This window comes from Zeus faber (assembly GCF_960531495.2).
Source record: "Zeus faber genome assembly, chromosome: 5".
NCBI lineage: Eukaryota > Metazoa > Chordata > Actinopteri > Zeiformes > Zeidae > Zeus > Zeus faber.
In genome coordinates, this window is record NC_137192.1 from 21,602,514 (window position 1) to 21,619,051 (window position 16,538).

At 46.7% G+C, this 16,538-nt stretch overlaps 1 protein-coding gene across 1 annotated transcript in view; it reads left to right on the plus strand.

Moving 5' to 3' along the window:
- The first annotated feature begins 1,711 nt into the window (after positions 1-1,711).
- Positions 1,712-16,538, plus strand: part of nav1b (neuron navigator 1b) — a 60,372-nt gene continuing 45,545 nt past the window's right edge. Inside the window, exons 1-3 of the mRNA XM_080000900.1 lie at positions 1,712-1,764; positions 4,313-4,401; positions 14,601-15,338. Coding sequence (XP_079857026.1) covers positions 1,736-1,764; positions 4,313-4,401; positions 14,601-15,338 — 856 coding nt within the window. The 5' untranslated portion in view covers positions 1,712-1,735. The remainder of the gene's footprint in view (positions 1,765-4,312; positions 4,402-14,600; positions 15,339-16,538) is intronic.

A 16,538-nucleotide genomic window follows, 5' to 3' on the forward strand; every position in this document is an offset into this window, starting at 1 on the left:
TTTAAGCAGGCAAGGCGTCCAGCAGTCGCATGGGGAAGTAGTTGTGGGGGACGCAAGCTTTTGTGGCCATTGACACACTCATACTCTGAAACCAGGGAGCTGTTCGCTATTATCTCCATCACGCCTCTGGCGGAGCATTAAGCAGCTCAAATGGAGCCGTTCTAAATCCTGGCTTGTCGACGCTTCAACACATTGTGTTTATTCTGGGGAGAGCTTTGCTAAATTTCCGAGCCCTAGTTTTGTAACTTGTCCAAACATGTGCTGAACTTCTGGTGACAAAGTCGCTCTCTGCAGAAGTCTTAAGTAGTACTAGAAGGCTTCAGCTTCCTATTACCCAAAGACCTTCAGAAGATGGACAGATGGATGGATGGATGGATGGATAGATGGATGGATGGCTGGATGGAGTACTATATAGTGCAAGATATCTTCTTTTACTGTAACATTATAGCGCACTGGTAATTGAGCAGGATTCTATACAATATCGATTCATTCTGATATTGATGAGATGGCTTGTGATATGATTCTATATATGGTGTAGTGATATAGTGACATTTCATACATACATCATTGCGACCAACTTTTATAATTCTTTCAGTATACAGACTAATGTGCATTATAGAAATGTAAATTTTATATTTCAGTTCATTTGTGACTATGGTGGTATTTACGTGGTATTTAAACAGATAATAGCTGCATAACTGCCAAACAAAGTATCCATATTTCAATTTTCCAATCAAATTGAAGAAATTGCCGAATTGAATTGGGCAATTTATGATTTATTTTGACCTAAGCCCGAGTATTATACTGTATGTGTTTTGTAAAGCTACTGAAGTCACTCCAGCTATTAACTGTTCAAAAATGTTACAATTACGCACAAATCAATAAACAGTCCTTTTTATTACTATTTTTCATGCATTGAGAATATGGTGTATGTGTTTTTCAGTTATTAACACTATGATTGACTTTCTATGTTTGTTTTTCTTTTTTTTCCCCAGATCATATTGGAGTTCTTATGAGCAGTGGAGTGAATTTCAAGGCCATGTCTCACAGCCAGACTGGGACGGGTCTCAGCTCTAATCGGTCTCTGCCTCGAGGTACGATGCCACTCTCCAAGATGGATCCCAAGCAGCAGAACTTCGGCCTCTCCAGCCCATCAGCCCAGCGTCTCCATGTGCCCAGAGGCCAGCCTTTCTACACATCATCATCATCTGTTTCCTCCGTCCCCGATGCTCTACTGAGAGGCTCGGCTCTGAAGAACCACCTGCTGCAGCAGAAGGGAAGTGTCTTCACTCCGGCGAGGATGGCGGCTCCGCAGCGAGGCAGTGGGACGCGCTCCGCATACAGCAGCCCGCAGATTCCCAAAAGGGAAGCGCCTCGATCCAAGGACACACTGGACCTCGGCGCCAGCGCCCTGACCCAGAAGGCCTTGCAAGACCTCCAGGCGAGGAGAAACGCAAACAAGAACTGGACCTTCGGAAAATATCGTCACAGGAGCGTGGACAATGCAGATGAAGAGGATTTCTCAGTCTCCTCCCAGTTGTTGGTCCCTCACACAAAAGGTGGGAATGGGAATGAGATACCTGGGGTGATCGCCCCCGGGCCAGGGAACCTCCGCAAAGAGACTGGGAACATGTTGAATCAGGGCATGATGGAGATGTACATCAACAAGTCCACCAAATCGTCTCACAAGACCGTGAACATGCTGCGCAGGAGCAGCGAACCAGGCAGAGTCAACATGGCCGCTGTTGCTCCCTTCAGGTTCAGGTGAGGGCAGTGTTTCACCTTTTAATATGCTCTGCACACACCTGCACACATTTTTGGGTCGTTGCTAATTTGATACTCCTCCTTGAACCAGCTGAAGACATGTACAGTATACCCTCTGCTTAACTGCCTTTCCCAGTAAGAAATTAAAAGCGGTGTCCACCATTTATTTATTTAAAATGTGTAACATTTTCACATTATATATTACACAATTTTGTAGGATAATTTAAAGGTGATCTTTTACCTAAATTTGTCAATATAACATCAGAAATCTTTGAGTTTAAGGAGAAATTCTGGAAATCATATCTTGCTATTGAGTTAAATGTTTGTCGACCATCAGTTAATTTAGGGAACTTAGATGAAGCTGGGATTTTGAATGTATAACCAGTGGCCAACAGACCCGAGGGTGTTAGGGGGGCCGGGTGGTGGTGCCCGCCCCTGCCGCTGGGTTGACCTGGAAGGTCTCTGGGGTTGGGGGCGGTGCTGCTGTGGGGTGCTTGTGGCTGGCGTCCTTGTGTTGGTTTGGGGTGTGGTTGCTGGTTTGGGGCTCGGGTCGGGGGCGGGGGGTGCCAACTGCAGGTTCGGTCTTGGCCCCGTTGTCGGCGGGTTAGCACACCACTGGGGTCACCCGCCCCATGGGGTGGGGTGCTGGGGCTTGTTCTTCTGTGTTCCATGGGGGTGAGGGACCGTCGTGCCAGGGCTGGTTAGATCCTGTGACCCGGGCGGGAACCTGAACCTGGCTGGGTGTGTCCGCCACGCGCTCCCCATGTGGTCTCCTTTATTGGGGGGTGGACTCCTGTCGTGGCACTGGGCTGCCTTTGAACCTGTTCTCTGGTTCTCTTGGTGCTTGGGGGCCGGGCTGTGGGTGGGGGGCCCGTCTGCCACCCTCTGTTCTGTGGTCTGCATGTGCGACGGCCGGGGGGTGGACAAGGACCTGATGGGCATTGGCATGGCGGAGGCGCATGGCTGGCTGCCCTGTGCTGTGGGGGGTTGGTGCGGGTCCATTGTGGGGTCTGCCTGGCCACTGCCCGGCCTGTTGCACCCTGCGTTGATCTGGTTGTGCTTTGCTTATCTCTCCCGGTGCCAAAACTCAGACTCAGTACATACACCACATAATAGGCCTCGGGTCTGCGGGTGCTGGTGGGCTGGTGTGGGGGTGTGGTTGGCCGGAAGGCAGTCGGGTGGGCCCTCTGCCAGCTGGGTTCGACTCCTGCCGGCTTGCACCTGGTGATTTCTGGCATGCTGCGACTTTGCACGGCTGTGGAGAGTGTCGCCTGGGGTCCCTGGGTAGCCGCTTGCTGTTATGGGTGTGGGTTGGGGTGTGGGGGGTAGCTGTCAGCCTTTGCTCCCACTGCATGGCTTTTCTGCCGCAGGTGCCCAGGGTGCCGGGGGTGGTGGATGGCCTACATATCTGGCGGCCTGCTGGCGTTGGCGGGGGGTGGCTGACATCCGGCCAGCCCTGCACTGAGCACATTCTGCTAAGTGGATGGGCTCGCGGCTAGATGGGGCGTCTGGTCAGTTGTGGCGGGGTGGGCCTCGCCCTTGTGTGGACAGGGGTGGGTGTGGTGTTGGTCTAGTGGCAGACCTGGCTCCAGGCCTGCGGGCAATGCCTGCCGCTCGCTGCCCGGGTTCTGTGTCTGTGGCTGTATCTTTTGCCTGCACATGGGGGTGGGTTGTATGTGTGCACCTCAGGGGTGCAGGGTCTCCTAGCACACTCCCTGGCGCTGGGTTAAGCTCCTTGGGGCCGGGCATGGGTGTCCCTCTGCGGGCTCTCAGCTTCTCTGGGGAATGGGGGGTCTTCTGTGGCTACAGGGGGGGGTGCTCAGGGCTTTCCTGTGGCCTCAGGGTGTCTGTACGCCCGCAGGCCTTGGGTCCTTTTCCACTGTTGGAGGCGCTTCCATATAACACCGAAATTATACTCCAGAACCCATTGGTATTAAGTACCATAACCTCACCGGTGGACACTCACTGGTTCACACACATCATACACATATACACACACACACACACACACACACACGCACACGCACACACGCACACATACGCATACAAATGTCTCATCACACACACAGCACCAGCACATGCTTTGAACACACTTCCTGGTTACATCCCTCTCCTTTTCTCCCTCACCCACCCGCGCCTGCCATAACTATGACAGGAAGAGACCAAGTGCCGAATTGCTTAATTAACTCATGTTTTTTCAATACATGTTGACGTCTGATGTTTATGTTTTTCCATGTACATGTTGTTTGATTCTATTTTTAATTGTCTCACCTGTGGTGATTCTCCCCTCTTGGAGTAGTGATGAGTTTTTATAGACCAAAACGTAGTAGAATAGTTCTCCAAAGAGGGGGGTCGGTGGTGGTTCTGCATAACAAAAATTGCAAAAATAAAAAATAAAATAAAATAATTGAATATATAACCAGATATTGTGATATATTGATTTTGTCATTTTTTTAAATAATAAATACATTTTCCAGAAAAATGTGTACTATTTGCTGAAACAGGTAATGAGTGTATAATTCAATTTGTTTTGTTTTGTATTTTCCAGGTTCCAGGTGACTGAAGACACTGAAGTGTCACTAGAAGACCTGAGTGACTGTTCCTCTGATTCCATGGAGGTTTGCTGCGACGATCTGGGTGAGTCACAGTCAGTTCTTCCATGTGTATGGTCATAACAGCCCATCCACAAGTCCAGTAGAGGCACCCGAGGCAAAAGAGTGCAGTAGAGGCATAGTTTGTATTGGAAATATGTCAGTTTACATTCCAACCTAACGCAACTGTGAAATTGAATTCTTGAATAGGTATTAATGTTGTCAAAAATCATATATAAAAGGCAGAAATTTATTTTTCTACTTTTTTCTTTTACAAGTTCATTCAATCTCAGTCTATTTGGCTGGTGAGAAGGTTTGTACCACTCGTCATCTAGTAATAAAAAATGTTCCTGAATAATTTATAATGCTGTGTTCAAGGTTTGGAGTCATAAAAAGTTAGAACTCATTTATTTTTCAAATGTTGGTCCTTTTTCCAATTTCCATTTTGCCCTGTAGCCTCATGCATTCAATTAAATAATTTTTTTTTTTCATACATTGTTATATATTTTCCTATCTCAATTTAGATATAATCTAATCTTGGCATTTAGATTCCATTTGGGATGCCAGTGGTTTGCTGCTAACTCAGAACAAGGCCTTGCTCACACACCAGCTGTTAGATACATCAAATCTTTGGCAGGCAGTTTGTCCAAACTGTATTTCACTTCTCCTGCTCTTTTTCTCAGAGCACATGTGGGGAAAAATAATGTTTCTTCTTGGCAGCCAGATCCACAAATAACTGTTTCTTTTATGTTTCTTTTTAAAAATTAAGTCACTGCTGCATAGAGCATTAAAATAATTGTAAAACTGATGTCTACTGAGGTTTTGTCATACAGTGCAGTTATTATCTGTATCTTTCATTTAGTGTATAATGTCTAGACAGTGAAATGGCCAAAAAGCTGTGCAGTGTGTTGTTAATATTCTTTTGGGATGAAAATACAAGCATTGGGTGCTACTTGTACTACATAAAAACAACATTTAGGTAACATATGCTGTCCAAAACACACACACGCCAAATAATTAAAAGAAGGACGAATACAATTTGTTCCCAGAGTTTTTGCACTCATATATTCTGTTCATGTGTATTGTGTTTTGTATTGTGTGTTCATCTATTTAACATAGAACAAACAACAGATTTGCTATAGAATATATCTCACCTAGTCATTGTAACACTCATGAACAATGGGGTTATACCATATTAATTACGTAAAACATTTCTGGTACACAGTAGATAGCAACCAAGTGATTCTCGGTCCATTCGGTCTGAGACCATAGACACAAATTGATTGATCATAAATTATTGATTATAATTGACCACTAATTAATTCGAGAGGACTCGACACATCGCTGTGGTCATGCTGACCACGGTGCAGCATTAATAATGAGTTAACGAATCTGCTTTAATCAATCTCTATTTCTGTTCTATTCCAGTATTCAAGTTCCTTTTATTTATTGCCTCTACTTGGTTATTGCTTTAGCAAGCCTAGCTGGCGTCAGTTCTATGTTAATCATTATAAACAAATACATTTTTGATGTGATAATCAGTGACATTACGGTCAGACCTTGATAATTGTATTGAGGTATTGTGTTCTTAATATATGTAGTATATTTAATATGTAAGGTAGCATTTAATCTCTATTTTTTTAACTGTAAGGAGATACCTTGCAAATGCAAAGTGAAACGTGACCCAGTGAAGCTGCGTGGGGCTATTTAAAAACCTTCTAAATGGCTTCTTAATTATCTTCATGACTTTGAGGGGCTGGAAGAGCCACCCGTCCCCCCCGGGGAGGGAGGAAATACAGCAACAGAGTGGACCTTAAGTCAGGATGGACGGATGCAGGACAGAGAGATTAAGTGGCCTGATGAGAGGATAGGCTTTCACCTCCTGTACGGGAGGTCTCCTCTGCGCCCCGCAGGACGGACACGAGGGACGCGAAAAAAATCCGTCTCAGGCCATAAAACCACAGAGATCAGTCACCGCATCTGGCACGAGCTCTAACTTTCTTGGACAATCAAATGAGGGATGTTTTACCGACACTGAGTAATGACCCATTGCAGAGGCTCGTCTGCAAACATCTGCAGAAATAGGTGTGGGAAAGCTTTGTGTTAATGGCTGATGCGAGCACTTCCTCTCAAATATTATAATAAGTATTTCAGATTGTAGCAGATCAAAGACGGTGTTGTAAAACTATGAGACAAGACAATAATCCACCTGGCAGAGTTCAAACACAACTTTGAAGGCTTTTTGTGCATTTTCGGCGACTTAACCACTGCTGGAGTAACAGGATGCAGATTGCAAGATTCAAAAAAGAAACACATCGCCGTTCAATCTTTTAAGATATCCTGCATACTCGTGCTGCTCAAATTACAGCCTGTACGATGATTTCATTAGAGATCAGAAGACTTTTTATCCGCAGCAGAGGCTTAGGGTCACATTAATGATCGAGTGCATGTGCTTCTATCCTTCCACTCCTCTCTCCCTTTTTCCCCTTTTCACCCTTCCACTTGGACAGGGAGAGGGGCACATGTGGAGGTCTCTGGTGTTGTTTCAAACATTGCATCATTGTCTTCATGGTTGCAACACCAGAGCAGCTGGGCAGCACCAGAATGATTACACACACTGTCCTGGGATATTTAAAACATACAGCTGTCTCATCGTTGACCATAGAGACACACATAGAGACCATAGAGACACACACAGACACACACACACACACACACACACACACACACACACACACACACACACACACACACACACACACACACACACACACACATACACACACACACACACAGTTGCACTCACACACACATCTCCTACACATTACACAGTCAGTCGGAGAGTTCAGGAGTGAGAGTCGGGGCCAGATGTGTGAGAATGCTCCTCCACCCTCTTCTCTCAAGAGAAAGGGTGGCCCTCCCCTGTTTCATTAGCACTCTGCATGCTATAGTGTCCTGGCACGACAAGGTTCAGCCCCAAAACAGAGATGTATCAGGCCCGACAGCACTGATATAAACCAGATTTGTGAGATGGAAAAATGTGAAGGTCACTCCACACTCGCACATGCACATATGAGTTGACTAAGTCTTGACTGTAAAAAGTCAAGTGGTATGATGCACTTTGAGACAAGCGTAGGCAGAGGCCAAATTGGCTGAAATTGCTTTGCTCCCCTAACAAAAAAGAAATCTGGTATTCTCTGATGGCAGTGGCCTCTTTTAGCAGGATAAAACACCCTGCCACACTGCAAAAATTGTTGAGGATTGGTTTGAGGAACATGACAAAGAGTTCAAGATGTTGACTTGGCCTCCAAATTCCCCAGATCTCAATCAGACCGAGCATCTGTGGGATGTGCTGGAACAACAAGCCCAATCCATGGGGGCCCCACCTCCCAACTTACAGGACTTCAGCTTCTGACGTTAGGATCTGCTGCTAACGTCTTGGTGCAAGATACCACAGGACACCTTCAGAGGTCTTGTGGAGTTCATGCCTATACGGCGCAGTGCTGTTTTAGCGGCACGAGGGGGCGTAGACAATATTAGGCAGGTTGTTTATACCTAACCTAACTTAGTATCAACCTGTTTAATGTTAATAATTAACTGTATCAGCTGACAATTGATATCTGTTCCATAATTTATTCTATGATTATCAAACTCCTTGAATCTGAATCATCTTACCTCGACAGTAGTTAAACGGATGCAATAAGGTTAAAATAAAGCCGGGTTCAGATATATGTTTAGTGTAGCTAAGGTCAGGGAAAGCTTATGGGAGGACGGTTTCCAGAGGGAAATGCATGCAAGTGCCAAAGGATTAAAGCCAATTTGGAGGCTAAACCCGTATCACACATGCAGTCTATCCCTGAAATGTTCCGGAACATTTCTTGCATGGGGTCATATGTGAATGGGAGTAGGGATCAATATTCCGGGAAATCTGTTCGGGTGGAAACCAAAGTGCAGGTGTCTTGAGAGCCAGGAAAAAAAACGAAAACCGATTCAGATTGTCCAAACAATCACATCTACACTGAAACAAACTGTCTCTTGTCCCATCTATTCTAGCATTATCATGGAATTATCATGTGAAAAGGCGCAAGACGGAAATGTTCCTGAATGTAGCTGCATGTGTAAATACTGAAAATTACTAGTGGTGCTGGAAAAGTTATACCAGTAATGTACCGGGAACTATGTGTGAAAGGGGCACGAGTAAGTTAAGTATTGCCTTGATACTTCATCAAAATTGCCTTTAGCATAAATTTAAAGGCCCAACCGATAGTTACTTGATACTAAGTTGATTTGGGTGTCACGATTCCGATTTAAAATTGAACATCAGTCCAAATGAGTTTAGGATTTCAAACTTTCAAAATCACAAGCAGGATCGCGATTCTCCCCTTATTTTTGTGGTTAATATTGTATGACATGGCCGCCACATTGGGCCTTTAAAGATCTGCTGGTAAACAAATTCAATGTGCACTGGCCAGTGCGGGCCCCTCTGCGGAGTCGATTGCGACTCGCCTGGCTCCAAACTGACTTTCATGAAATTTGGTCCGGAGTTGGGGATCAATCCCGCATCCCTCAATGCACACTGCACTGGCAACCTGCGGCTCTCCACCGCTCCAACATGGCGGACGCATAACGGGAAATTTGTTGACCGAGCCGATTGCATTTTAGTACATGTAGAAGACAAGACAGATAGTAATTGCCTTTTACCCCTCTGACAAAAATTGCATCCATTTTTCTGTGCTTATTTTGGTGAGTAACTTAAAAGTAGTGTAATAAGTAACTTATTGTTTATTATTCTAAAGTCTAGTTTTGATAAAGCTATCTATCCCTATCGCAGGGACTGTAATCGTCAGAGACTGACCGTCAGATGACGTAATCCAATCAAAACTCTCTTCATTGACGCCTGAAAAGACAGAGGAAGTGACAACGTCGCACTTCTGTCCCACCCCTGCGGGTATACAGTAGGAGCCACTTGGAGAAGACAGCTGGAGCATGACAGAGCCCAGGCAGACCAGTGATTGGGGCGTGGCTGACCCATGCAGGAACCGTGACAGGTTCACGCTCGGACCCTGGCTGTAATTATATCCCCCTCGGTGATGTCATTTTGCGCCGGCACCTGGGAATGCCCCCAAGCTGCATTTGCGAAAAGCAGTTGCAGATGCTTTATCTGTCCACCGGAGGGTAGCAGTGGTTCAAAACGTGAAAAAGCAACTCACGTATACGGGATATTCTGCGTATATTTAATGAAAAATATAAATGTTTTGGAACGGAACATACAGCATGTTCAGTACATCTAATACAATCAAAATATACATTTCTGATTTTAAAGAACGAATGGTTGAAAGATTGAATGAATCCGTGGGGTTTTTTTTGTAGATGTATTTAATTGAATAAAACTAATGAAAACACTGTGCATAACCATGTGTAACAGGTGTCATAATTTACCTAAAATAAATGTGAAATATTGCAACGGACCCAGCAAAGGACCTAGGTCTTTCCAAATATTAGAAGGACCCAGCGCTGGCTGCCTCCCCCCGGGACAGGGCTTTGTTTTGGGGAAGAAGCCCACACTCCCAACCAAGGCGGCCAAACAGCTGGCGGTGGTGGCCGACAAGGCCTATTTGGTGTTGGGGCAGGTGGCCTGTGCCATCAACACCCAGGCCCTACTCCAGTGCTACCAGGCCAAGCTGCTGGCAGAGCTCGCTGCTCAGTCTTGGTGGACGGGGGAATCCTGGTGGAGCTGCGGCCACAGACCTCTCGCTCCGCCTTACCCGATGTGGAGTGGGCATAGCATGGAAGCACCACATAAACGTGTTAGAGCTGCACACGGTGCTATTAGCTCTACAGCACTTCCTGCTGGCCCTCAAGGGCTGACATGTTCTGATAAGGTCAGAAAGCACGTCGGCAATAGCATACGTCAATTGCTCAGGCGGGGTTCAATCTTTCCCCCTGTGCCAGATGATGATCCATTTACTGCTGTATGCAGAGCAGAACCTCCTCTCCCCCTGGGTGGTCCACAACTCTGGCTTCCTCAACCACGGGGCGAACCTGTTGTCCAGGGGGAAACCCCCGGGTAGCAGACTAGCGCCTTCAGCCCATGTAGTGGAGGAGATCTGGATGCAATTCGGCCGTGTGCAGGTGGACATGTCGTGAGAGATGTCACAGTGCACTTGGACACATTGGCCCTCCCGTGGCCGGAGCAGCTGCTCTCCGATTTTCCCCCGTGGCATTCATTCAGCCGGTGCTGAACAGGGTGCGGGAGGACAACCTGGTGCTGCAGCTGGTGGTCTCTTATTGGCCCAGCCACCCATGGTTCGCCAATCTGTGCGGCATGAGCGTGGAATACCACGTGGGAGCTCCCCCTTCGGCACGATCTACTCACAAACGGCGCAGAGCGATTTGGCGTCCTGGCCAATGGCGCCTTCGGGCCTGGTGTCTGGTGTCTGGTGCCTGAGAGGGAGAAGCTCCTAGCTTCGGGCCTCTCAAATGCGGTGGTTGCCACTATACAGAGTGCCAGGGCGCCCTCTACACCCTCCCAGTATACACTGAGGTGCCATATCTTTGACCACTTGTGTGAACAGCAGGGATGCGCCCCCTCTGACTGTTATCTGAGGGGGAAGGCCACTACATCAAAAATCTATCTTGCAGCTATTTCAGCATGTGATGTGAGCTTGGACAGCTTTGCACAAGGCAGTCACCCGCTGGAGTTTCACTTTATGGCAGGCGTGTGACGCCCGTGCCCAGCATGGGCATCCCTTACCCCTTCTTGGGAATTATTGGCAGTTTTGCGGGCTCTGTCATGGCCTCCGTTCGAGCCCCTACACACTGCAGTCATTTTTCTGAAAAAGGCCTTGCTGCTGGTGCTCACCTTGGCGAAATGGGTAGGCGGGCTGCAGGCAGTCAGTCCACCCATCCTGCATACACTTCCTGGGTGGAGGTGATAGAATGGTCATGCGTCCTAATACTAATTTCACCCCCAAGGTCATTACCATTCTTCTACCACTCGTTTCAGAGTCAGGTCAGGAGTAAGGGGAGCAGGAGAGGCTGAACACTTTGTGCCCAGTTCGGGCGCTGCGCTGTCATATGGACTGCACAATGCGATTCAGGTGCAGGGACCAGTTGTTTATGTGCTTCTGCACCCAAACAAAGGCTAGGCCCCTCTGCAAGGAGCAGTTGGCTCATTGGCTGGTGGAAGCCATAGACTTGGCCTATAGGAGCCTGTCATTAGAGGACCCTCAGGGCCCCCACGCATAATGAGGAGGGTCCTCCTTTTGCACCCTCTTCATGGGGGCGTCGGTAGAGGATATATGTCGGGCAGCGTCTTGGAGCTCCGCACACACACACACGCGAAAAGAGGAGGAAGCGGAAGTCGAGCCGCAATATATAACCGGGGGGGCGGGACAGAAGTGCGGGGTCGTCACTTCCCCTGCCTTTTAAGGTGTGAAGGCCTTGTCAGGGAACTATGGTTGCCTACGCAACCTAGACGTTTAGGTGTGTTATTTAAATGTTTTTGTTATTCATTCATTTTGTTATTATTTATAATTGTTATTATACAAATTAGTTCCTCATGGAGAAACAAGTGTTTTTTTGTACAAATCAAGACTCAATAGTCGAACAATGGTATAGCCTCCAGTGTTGAGAAAAAAAGAAATTAATCTAATCGTGACCTTAAAATCGAAAGTCAAATTGAATCGTGGATTTGGAGAATCATGACATTCCTATGAGTTGAGTGCTAAATGGTTAAAGGATTACCATTTTTTTTATTACAACCAAACAGAAAAAATGCTATTCTGTCTCCCTGGGTTGAATGTATGTTTGTCTGCTGTAGAGCGTTCTTGAAATGCCCCTGAGACCCGGGGGCACATTCAGGGGGTCGACGAGTGTGTTCTCAGCTGGGAGTCCTCAGGACCTCGTGATAAGAAGGAACAAAACATGACATTGTTTCCAGACCCTTATTGCCCAGATCAAACAGCCACACTTATCCCCAAGCCAGTCTTTGGTTGCTTGAGAATCACATATAAGAGCATTGGAGTGTGTTGAACACACAGCAGGAGAGCTCGAGAGGGTCTTGTATTCATTGTGGCCAACTATTCATTCATATCCAGGGGATGTGGTCCATCTAGCATGGTCTCATTTAGTAATGTCCTTAAGCAGTGCAACTGTCTCTTCAACCTCTCTGAATACTACAGCAAAAAACTACTCTTCAAAATGGCACGTTTAGAAAAAAGGCGAGTACATTTTTTTTTTTAGCATAGAGGAAAATCTCTGGGCCAGTTTGCCAAGGCTGAACCCAAAAAAGCATCTGGGGCACTCAATTACAGTAATCACTTTTTACAGTAATTGAGTGCTCCAATTCTCAAGTTCAGTCCTGGTAAAGTGGCCCAGAGATTTTCCTCCTCAGATATCACCTTTTACATAGATAAATAACAATAAATCGATCTTGCTGACATGCATTGACAGTTACATGCAGCTAATATTACACAACTTGATAGAATAGGTTTCCAGCTCTTGTTTGAGTAGAGCGATTTCATGCTGGTGGATCTTGCACGTATCGCAGAGGCGGGGTTTCCATGGAGAAGGACTGCATGTGTTCGCTGTAAAGGACCCTTGAATTCCCCCCGAGAGATGGGTGTGAGGAATATCCCGAGAGATGATAATATAATGGGAAGTTCTTCATATCATCAGCGCACAGAAAAACATTAATTTATTTTATTTTTCTTACTTCAAGTGGTATACCCGTGAGATTATTTTGTTACAAGCTTGGGTAATTGATACCTTATATAGCTGTCACTTTATAAGAAACAGCCATTCAGTGTATTTTTGTTATGCATGTTTCCATTGTTGATGACGGGGTTCGCCTTTCCTGGGCAAAAACTCAAAGATGACCCAGCGTAGCTAGTTGTGATCAGTAAGCTGTCTAAATGGATGAATATTCACCAAAAATAAACAGCATCCTCGGATGAACAAAACGAATAATCTGGGTGTGTTTTACACTAGGATTTCATGCTCTTTGCCCAGTCTGTTGAGTGAAGTCATTTTTTAGGCTAACACAGGGGACAGCTATTGAAACAGCTTATGCATTTTAATTTATGGAATTAATCAAAATTGTAGAAGCAACCCATTTCATTCGAAAATCTGAAATCTGTTTCACATGTATTGTAAATTGTGTAAATTACCATTCCTCTCAAGGTGGACCATGTTTTTTATACATTGTTATCAGAGGAAATTCTCATCCACTTCATTGTAAACAGAAAAGCACATAGTATTTTTCAAAAGCGTACGGCTTTATTCAGATAAAAATCTGGTATTGATATTATCAGGGAGATCAGACAGGATCTAAAGAGAAAACGTATAATCTCGCTGCTCCAGCATTGTGTGGGATTGTGACACGGTGACCATAAAACCGAGCAGCTCCCATTCACTCGATGCATAATTAGATATCGAAATGGCTATCAATTGTCACATCACATCCACTCCCCTAATACAATGATCCATGCATCACGTTCAGTGCATTGAACAGGCATGACACCGGAGGAAAGAAATGGGAGGGGGAGGGTGAGAACAAAGGAATCGAGGAGAGACTTTAGAAATAAAAGCACAAAATCTGATGGAGAAAAATTATGCCATATTTAATCACACTGCTTCACATTTTCTCAGTGCTCCTGTTCAGTCAGATGCAGCAAAGCATCCTCCAATGCAGGGAATAAAGGGAGGGTAGAAGGAGGAAGGATAACGAGGCAGGGAGGAGCAGGAGAGGGAGAGGCAGCGGAAAGCAGGGGAGGAGGAGAGGGAGAGGCAGCGGAAAGCAGGGGAGGAGGAGAGGGAGAGGCAGCGGAAAGCAGGAGAGGGAGAGGAGGGGCTGTGGTTGCGTCTGCCCTGCCGCCGCTGTCATTCTGCTGCTGCGCGGCTCAGCGGCAGGAGGGCACGCTGAAGGGAGGAGTGTGGAAAAAAGGGAGGAAGGGAGAACGAGGGTACAGGGAAGGAGAGGAGGAGAGAAAATGGAGAGAGAGAGAGGAGGGAGCACTGCAACAGCTGCAGCTGCAGCAGCCTGTTAGGAGAGACGAGGGAGGGAGAGAGAACGGAGGGAAGGAAGGAAGCCTGGATCCCTCTCCGCCGGAGCAAAAGCGCTGCAGGACGGCTTCAGGAGTGTTTCCTATGTATTTTCTTTTGTTTTCAGCCTACATGGAAAAAAGGGTTTTACAGGAAGCTTGTTTTCCCCCTGCTGATGCTTCTCTACATGCTCTCATGCAGGAAGCATGCTTGGGAGTAGCGTGAAAGGCAGAGAAGGAGATTTGAAGATGGAAAGGACTGATAGCACAAAGGCATACGGCCAAGCAGATGGCAAAGGAGTTGGGATGCCAGCGAAGAGGGCAAAGTCTGGAGTGCCACAGAGCACTCCACGGGGCGAGCTGAAGGTCTACAGGGCAGGTAGCTCTGAGGGCAGACTGCCAGTTCCCTCCAACCTCCGCAAGCAGAGGTCCATGACAAACCTCGCTGTTCTCACCGACGCCGAGAAGAAGCTACACCTCTACGAGCCCAAGTGGTGCGATGACATGTCCAAGACTGGAGCGGGGCTGACCAAGGCCGGCAAGCCCAAGACGACGGGGGCCGGCAGCGGTGCCGGAGGAGGTGCCCCGCTCTCACGGAACCTCTCCAAGTCCGAACACTCCCTGTTCCAGGGCAAGCCCAAGCCCTTCAGCCCTCTGGCTGCTCCCTCTGCCCTGAGCAAGCAGAGCCGCATCCCTCGTGGACCTTACGCCGAGGTAAAGCCCCTCAGCAAGGCACCTGAGGATGGGAAGTCCGATGACGAGATCCTCTCCAGCAAGGCGAAGGCAAACGGCAAGAAGCAGGCAGCCAGTGCCGGTGGGGAGTCGGGGTCCAAAGGAGCCGGGCAGGAAGGGGAAGACAAGCCCTTCCTGAAGGTGGACCCAGAGCTGGTGGTGACGGTTCTGGGAGACCTGGAGCAGCTGCTGTTCAGTCAGATGCTGGGTGAGTACAAGAAAGAAGCCTCTTACACCTCTGTCTACCCTGGACCCCATGATGCGCTGCAAGTCCAATGCCCTGCTCACGCCTTCTTTCAATGTTTCCAAAAATCGACAGCACGAATGTTTACTACAGCCACCAATAACACCTGCTTTATGTGGAAGCCTTCCCATTTCTTTCAATTGAGGATTGGGGTTATGAAATCACTGCTCTTCTGCTTGCAGGCATGCAATGTATTAATGCTGCTGTTTCATGCAGATTTCCATCTATTGTTTTAATTCTCCAAGCCTGCCTTGCCCAGGAGATTGAGGCATGATGGCATCGATTGTGTGAGACACCTTGTATCCTCTCATATCCTTTTACTCTGTCATTGTACCGCATGAAGAAAATAGAGGTTGATACTGGCACACTGATCTCCTTTTCTAACGCTCTTGTCTTCGACAACACGTGTCTGTGCTCTTGGCGACTACTTATGTGATGATATCTATGCATGGCTCCAAACAATAGGAAATGGGAAAAAAGCCCATGCCATATTGAATTTATTTTAGGAACACGTCAGACACACATTTAGCCTCCTCCCAGCCCCATTCATCCACAGCCATTGACAGATGGCGTACACACTGTGTACAGCAGGGGAGAAAATGGCAGAGGAGCTCTCTCTCTCTCTAGGTGTCTCTTACCCAAATATAAAATACCCAAATCTTAAAAAACACAAAATGATCATCATGATTATTGATGTTGAAGTGGATATCTGTAAGAACTGTTTTTCTGTATCACATTTTAGCTGGCACTTTTTAAGAAACAGCCATTCAATGTATTTGTTACGCATGTGCTCCTCTATATGTTGGCTTCATTGTTGGTGGTGGGGTCCGCCTTTCCTGGTAAGAATGCACCGATCTGGCACGTGCAAGATGTGAAAGGCAGCCACAGCATTGAATGAGAAAATATCCACACCCCCTCAAGTGACCAAGAAAATAAAACAAAGAGGAGGGTAAAATTTTAAACTGCAAGAAAATTTGGGGGGAATTTGGGGATTTGTGGTATATTCCACCCAATGCAGACAACCTAATGGAGTTCCACTTTAAATCTACAAATGTATTTTTGTTGTTACTTTTAATATTCATGTTGTTTTGATTGTTGATTCATGGCATTTCTTTCGGACACGTGATAAGTCCATCTCATTCCAAACTATATGAATGATTAAAA